General features: G+C 50.3%; 1 protein-coding gene across 2 annotated transcripts in view; it reads right to left on the minus strand.

The window, feature by feature from the left end:
• pvrl2l (PVR cell adhesion molecule related 2 like) overlaps positions 1 to 7,500 on the minus strand; it is a 253,501-nt gene that overhangs the window by 117,609 nt on the left and 128,392 nt on the right. For both annotated transcript variants that reach the window (XM_071911112.2, XM_071911111.2), the window contains exon 6: positions 6,732 to 6,880. In XM_071911112.2, the coding sequence (XP_071767213.1) occupies positions 6,732 to 6,880 (149 nt within the window). The remainder of the gene's footprint in view (positions 1 to 6,731; positions 6,881 to 7,500) is intronic.

Raw genomic sequence — 7,500 nt, forward strand, 5'->3', positions numbered from 1 at the left:
CTCTCTTCTCTCCCTCCATCTTCCTCCTCTGTCTCCTCTCCCTCTTCTCCTCTTCCTGGCCTCTCCTCTCTCCCTCCATCTTCCTCTTCTGTCTCCTCTTCCTCCCTCTCCTCTCTCCCTCCATCTTCCTCCTCTGTCTCTCTCTCCTCTTCCTCCTCTTCCTCCCTCTCCTCTCTCCCTCCATCTTCCTCCTCTGTCCCTCTCTTCTCTTCGTCCTCTTCCTCCCTCTCCTCTCTCCCTCCATCTTCCTCCTCTGTCTCTCTCTCCTCTTCCTCCCTCTCCTCTCTCCCTCCATCTTCCTCTTCTGTCTCCTCTTCCTCCTCTCTCTCCCTCTCCTCTCTCCCTCCATCTTCCTCCTCTGCCTCCTCCTCTGCCTCCCTCTCCTCCCTCCTCATCTCCTCCTCTGTCTCTCTCTCCTCTTCCTCCCTCTCCTCTCTCCCTCCATCTTCCTCCTGTCTCTCTCTCCTCTTCCTCCTCTCTCCCTCCATCTTCCTCCTCTGCCTCCTCCTCTTCCTCCCTCCATCTTCCTCCTCTGTCTCCTCTTCCTCCCTTTCCTCTCTCCCTCCATCTTCCTCCTCTGTCTCTCTATGCTCTTCCTCCTCTTCCTCCCTCTCCTCTCTCCCTCCATCTTCCTCCTCTGCCTCCTCCTCTTCCTCCCTCTCCTCTCTCCCTCCATCTCCCTCCTCTGTCTCTCTCTCTCTCTCCTCTTCCTCCTCTCCCTCCCTCTCCTCTCTCCCCCCATCTTCCTCCTCTGTCCTCTCTCTCTCCTCTTCCTCCTCTGCCTCCATCTCCTCTCTCCCTCCATCTCCCTCCTCTGTCTCTCTCTCTCTCCTCTTCCTCCTCTCCCTCCCTCTCCTCTCTCCCTACATCTTTCTCCTCTGTCTCTCTCTCTCTCTTTCCTCTTCCTCCTCTCCTCTCTCCCTCCATCTTCCTCCTCTGTCTCTCTCTCTCCTCTTCCTCCTCTGCCTCCATCTCCTCTCTCCCTCCATCTCCCTCCTCTGTCTCTCTCTCTCTCCTCTTCCTCCTCTCCCTCCCTCTCCTCTCTCCCTCCATCTCCCTCCTCTGTCTCTCTCTCTCTCCTCTTCCTCCTCTCCCTCCCTCTCCTCTCTCCCCCCATCTTCCTCCTCTGTCTCTCTCTCCTCTTCCTCCTCTCCCTCCCTCTCCTCTCTCCCCTCCATCTCCCTCCTCTGTCTCTCTCTCCTCTTCCTCCTCTTCCTCCCTCTCCTCTCTCCCTCCATCTCCCTCCTCTGTCTCCCTCTCTCCTCTTCCTCCTCTTCCTCCCTCCTCCTCCTCTCAGTTTGGGCTCCGGGCGGGGGGGAGCGGGACACGTGACGCCTCCTCGACGGCGGCGGCGGAAAAGCCAGACAGCGCGGCGCTTTCATCATCCGTTTAACAGAACAGAGAGGAGCCGTTAACGCTTCTCAGCAGGGAAATTAGCGGGGCGTGTTGGGCTCGTGTACGTAGAGTGCCGGGGTATTAACCGTTACATTATTGAGAGCCGGGGCCTTTTTTTGTGCCTCGCAGTTTGGATCCCAAACTGCGAGCGGCGAGCGGTTTAGCCGTAACGGGTTTTGGAGCGGGAAGCGTGCGCGGCGAGGCGGAAGCTGGAACACTCTGCTCCTCCGATCCGAACAGACCGGCCCGCTCCCGAGGACGCGCCGCCACTCCGTTACACCGTGTAATCAGGGCACCGCGTTACCATATAATGAGACGCCGTTTTTCTAGCATCAAGACATCAATGGAGAGCCTTGAGAAGATCAGCTTTCCCCGGTGAAACAATGTTTTCGTAATGTACTCCCGGTCGATTTTATCTTCGGTGCAGTCATCTCAAAATCAACACACACAGGGTACAAAGTGATAGGAACACCGAGTTGCCTGTCCTTTTGCATAATCCATGCTCTGAGTGTCTCAAAACTAAAGCCTGTCTCCTCCCCTTCGTGGACGGGTCGATCCACGAATCAATCGCTCATTTGAATGATAGTTTGATAAGTGGTTTGCCTTCTCTCTGTACAGTTCCTCGCTTGTAAATACAAAGCCAGTTCAGGACAAAAACATGTATTATCCGCTTGCCTTGACAAGGACTTCAATGACTGGCTGGCTCTACCAGACATTTCTTTATTTTTACTATTTTCCACATTTTAGAATAAGAGTAAAGACGTCAAAACTATGAAATAACACAAATGGAATTATGCAGTGTCCAAAAAAGCGTTAAACAAATCAAAACTATCTTATATTTTAGATTCTTTAAAGTAGCCGCCCTTTGCCTTGATGGAAAGACAAAGGCTTTGGAAAGAAATTCACACATAGGATCAACTTCACTGTTTATATTTGTCTAAGAAACACATTTCAAGCATTTAAGCAGAAGCCTTTAGATCAGGGGTCTCAAACTCAATTTACCTGGGGGCCGCTGGAGGCAGAGTCTGGGTGAGGCTGGGCCGCATCAGGTATTCCACAAGAAAAGCTTTGTTAAAAAAAATCCAATCTTCTCAAATGTCTTTATTTTTATTTTTTAACACAAAATAAGATTTAAACGTCTTTATTAACAGTTCTTTAACCTCAATGGGTTCTTCTGAATATGAATTGTCCTGAACATGAATGGAACATTGAAGAACATGAACTGTTCTTCTGAACATGGCATTTCCGCTTCTTTTTCCTGTGACAGCAGCACGGTGGTCGGCGGATAATAGCCCGGTAGCAGTCTCCTTTGTTTTTGCGCTCGATGTTCATGTCTTTCATGATGACATGAACACCATGGCATTTGTAGATGGTAGAAAGTACCGGGATAGCGAGCGCAAAAAGGCGACTGCTCCCGGAGTGTTATCCGCCGTGCTGTTGTTACAGGAAAAAGAAGCGGAAATGACACCGTGCTGTTGTTGTTGTTGTTGTAAACGTAGTCATAGAAACAAAAAAAACAAATGACATCATATAGAAATATATGTAGTGTTCATCGTGTGAGGCAATGCAAATAGCGCGATGCAAATAAAAAATAATGACCCACAAATAACGGTGCGACCCTATAATTGGTCCGGTTTACCGGGGACTGTTATCGCCGACGGACAGGTGTCGCTATGTGACTGCAGACTACATTAGGCTACATTGAGTTCCTTACTTTTCTTTTATCCCGCCGCGTACGCATCACTTTGATTTATTTTGTCAGAGAGAGACATATATACGTATAATGTCCCGCTGGGCAGCAACTTAAAAAACTTTTTTTTGGAAGTGTTGTGAACGCAGCGCGCTGGGACGAATGTCCGCGTGTGCCCAATAGAAACGAGGCAGCCAGCCAGGCACGGAAGAAAACTCTCCATGGCAACGCTGCTGTAACTTTCACTCATTGAGAAATGTTTCTCTGCTTGCATCAAGCCCGGTCGATGTCCCACCCCCGAGAGCCATATACCCCACCGTGATTGGTAGGTTCGTTCAGCTCCGCACACAATACTGTAAAGTGCCATCCATATAAAACTCGCGGGCCGCGCTAACATTAAACTTTCATATTAAGGTGGGGGCCACAAAATATCGTCTCGCGGGCCGCAATTGGCCCGCGGGCCGCGAGTTTGAGACCCATGCTTTAGATCAAAATGGCTTTAAGAGAATAAAAAACACAGTGCATTTTGACTGGTAGTGCAGGTGTCAGCAACCACAAATTCTCAAACTTCCTCGTTCAGTGACGACAACATTATACTGCAGGGCACAAGCTTGACCCTGTGTGATTTCAGTTGGTTCAGCAGTTCAGTTGCTCGTGTTCTGGTTCGCAGTTCATTTATTTACTGAATTGACATCTTCTGTTCGGACTGAACACATCGGTCAGCCGCGTAGGTAGAGTCACCTTCTGCTGAAAAGACTGATTCATCCGTTGGGCTGGTTCAGCGGGTCAGTACGCGTCACTACTGTACGGGGAAGACGCTCCCTCGCTGTACCGGACTGAATGAATCACCCTTCAGTAGTAGGCGAAAGTGCAGTTGAAATTGTCACTTTCGCACAGGTGAATCAAACGATCCCCGAAAGAACTAAGAGAGTTAGTTAAAAGAATCTGGGTGATGAATGTATGTTAGGCGCCTGAGGTTTAAGTATTGTTTGTTGGTCTGTTTATACGAGAAGAAGCATGTGGGAGTGTCATTCCTTCTCTGTATGAAAGACGATGCTTCGGAATAAAAACATTTGAAACACTTAAAAGAATCGTCTTCCCACCTCTAGACTGGGTCGGATTACATTTGTAAAAATCAATAAGGGATCAGCAGGTCAGCATGGAAAAGAGCTAAGATTCCTACAGCTGTGAATCAGTGCAGAAAGTTACATTTGGGATAGTGATAGCGATAATTCAGCATAGATGAAGCAATGGAGGATTTCGACAACATTTCTTGCGTGGCGAGAGAGAGAGAGACTGTCCAGGACTACAGAGGTCGCAGGTTCGACCCCCTCACCGGGCCAGAGTGACTCTTATCAGCCGTGTGTCCCGTCAAAGGCTTCGTGACACCAAACATCTGTCCGCTCACTGCGAGTCACTGTCAATAAGCATGTCAGCTAAAATACCTCAAGAAAGTGAAAACATGCCGCCATCTTTGTTTTGTCTGTTTCCATTGGCAGAGCTCTGGTCCTGTAAACCAGCATGTTGGAGAGAGATGAAGTCACTGTGCTGCTTTACAACCGTGCAGCCGCCGCACATTTAACACAGAGGAGGATGAATCACATTCTCTGGGCTTGATCTCAGGTACTTGGAGCGATAAAAAGTGTGTGTGCATGCGTGTGTGTGTGTCCTCTAACTGTTAGTATGTGAGCTTTGTGAGTAATGCGTGGACTCCGAGAGATTTTATGTGTATATGAGTGCAAAAAGTGCTATATAAGTATTTCTGTGTGTGTGTGTGTGTGTGTGTGTGTGTGTGTGTGTGTGTGTGTGTGTGCTAGAAGGGGAAAGAGTACCCTCCCTGAGACTTTGAGTCAGTCACAACGCTACGCTTCCAGCGAGAACAGCAGCAGCTTAGCTACTTCTGAACCTCCCACACATCCCTCCCAACACACCGCCCGGCTACAAAGCATCTTTGTTCTCCGAGGAGACAATTCAAATCTCCGGCTCCGATTTCCCACGGATTTTCTAAATGTAGCTTTCTCGCTTTGTCTTTTTGGCAAAAGAGCAGAAGGTTTGCATTTTTTTTTATTTTACCCGTTAAGCTCAACATGGCGATTATTCAAACCGATTCCTCCTAAAAACGAATGGTGGAAGAAAGAAGGAAGCATTTTGACCAGTCAAGCAGGCGGTGTGTGAGTGCAGCGTTGTCGCAACACACACACACACACACACACACACACACACACACAGAGAGAGAACCAAGGGTGATAAAACACACTCTAACAGGTTTTCGAGGCCTGCCCGCCCGCTGATGTGCAGTTGAGCGTTTCAGTATGTGGACATGTTCCTGGGTTTGTGTGCGTGTGGCTGTGCATGCATGCCTCTGCTTGCATCTGGGTGTGCACATATATGCCTCTGTGTGTGTGTGTGTGTGTGTGTGTATGTGTCGGATTGATGTGCGAAGGTGTCAGAGTGCAGAGGAAAAGAAAAAACCCCGACCGAACACCGTGGCAACAGCAGCCGAATCACCGGACAGCAAACGTCACAAGTCAAGACCCAGCAGAGAGAGCAGGAGTGCATGCAGAGAGAGAACCGGCTTACTCTTTTAAGAGGGGGGGGATTGAAAGGTAAAAGAAGAAAGAAAAATGAAGGAGGGAGATAGAGCGCTTAGGCTAAGGATGTGTTAGCTTATGTAAAAGAAGGAAAGCGGATGGAAAGGAAAGGAAAGGAAAGGAAAAAAAGGAAATAAAAGAAAAAACAAAAAATCCGGGCAAACTGGCTCACACCAACTGAACCGAGGAAGTGTTGAACCCCTTGGCAGAATTTAGAAACCCTCCGACAATCCCAACAGCCTCGCGTCCACTGCAGGGCCAAACGGTGCCAACGAGGGCCTCCTCATTAACTCAGAGGCCAGAGATTCACTTAGTGCGATTCGATTTACGTCCAGGAGATGAAGAGACGGCTTCGATCTGAACTTCTATACATTTTGGGCCCTTTGTCCTGCGGTTTGGCCCTGCTGTGGGGAAAGGGCCAATCAGAAGCCTCCTGCTGAAAGCCAGCCAGCAAGGAGAAACAAATCCAATATAAAGGATGGGAGAGACCAGCAGCAGTTTAGCCCTGATCCCAGCGTGTGTGTGTGTGTGTGTGTGTGTGTGTGTGTGTCAGAGAGAGACTCGTGTTTCTGTGCATGCATGTGTGCAAGTGTATGTGCATGTGCAAGAGAGAGATGTGTGTGTACTGTACGTGCATGCATGTGTGCAAGTCCGTCTGCGTGCGTGTGTGTGTGTGTGTGTGTGTGTGTGTGTGTGTGTGTGCACGCACGTACACCTGTGTGTGGGCTAACGTGCGAGTGACAGCAGCTAACTAGCGTGATTCACAGCGTGTGGGTGTGTGTGCAAGCAGTGATCGCATGATGGTTGAGAGAAGTGTCCTGTTGTGTCTTGTGGTCATCTGTGTGTGTGTGTGTGTGTGTGTGTGTGTGTGTGTGATATCTGCATGTAAAAGTATGCATGCATCTTTGCCGTACCCCATGTTGCGCGCTTCCATACACACTTCCATGCATGTATAACTACTATGTGTCTGCATGCAAGTATATTCGGTCCGGTGTGTGTGTGTGTGTGTGTGTGTGTGCGTGTGTGTGTGTGTGTGTGTGTGCGGCTGGACTCACCGATGACGGTGGTGGTGACCTGGAACTTGTTGACCCCCAGCCGGTTCTTGACCTCGCAGACGAAGGTGGTGTTGACGGCGTCGTCCACCTTCCTCACCGTCAGCTTGTTGCCGTCCACAACCACCGTGTCCGGCAGGGGACCGGACATCCTGCAGGGGGGGGGGGGGGGGGGGGGGAGGAGGAGAGAGGGAGGGAGGGAAGAAGAAGGAGGAGAGAGAGAGAGAGGGAAGGAAGGAGGAGGATGAGGATGGAGACGAGAATGGGTGGGATGGAGGGAGAGAATAAGGTATTGAGGGAGGGAGGGAGGGATGAGGGGAGGAGAGCGGGAGGGAAGAGGGAGGGAAGGAATGAAATAGGAGAGCGAGGGAAGGAGGAGAGAGGGAGGGAGGGAAAGAGTGAGGAGGAGGGGAAGAGGAGGAGGAGGAGAGAGGGAAGAAGAAGGAGGAGGGGGGGAGGAGTGTGGAGAGGAGATTAGGCGGGATGGAGGGAGAGAATAAGAATGGGAAGGAAGGGTAGGAGAGATGGAGGGAGGATGGAGGGAGGGAAGGAAATAGGAGGAAGAGGAAAGGAGGAGGGAGGGAGGGAAAGAGGAGGAGTAGAGCGGGAGGGAGAAGAAGGGAAGGAAGGGGGAAGGAGGGAGAGGAGGAGAGAGGGAGGAGGGAAGGAGGATGGAGAGGAGATTGGGAAGGAGGGGAAGAGGGAAGGAAGGAGGAAGGGATGAATGCAGGGAGGAAAAAAGGGGGGAGAAGGAGGGGTGGAGAGATTTGGT

Source organism: Centroberyx gerrardi, chromosome 19 (assembly GCF_048128805.1).
Source record: "Centroberyx gerrardi isolate f3 chromosome 19, fCenGer3.hap1.cur.20231027, whole genome shotgun sequence".
NCBI lineage: Eukaryota > Metazoa > Chordata > Actinopteri > Beryciformes > Berycidae > Centroberyx > Centroberyx gerrardi.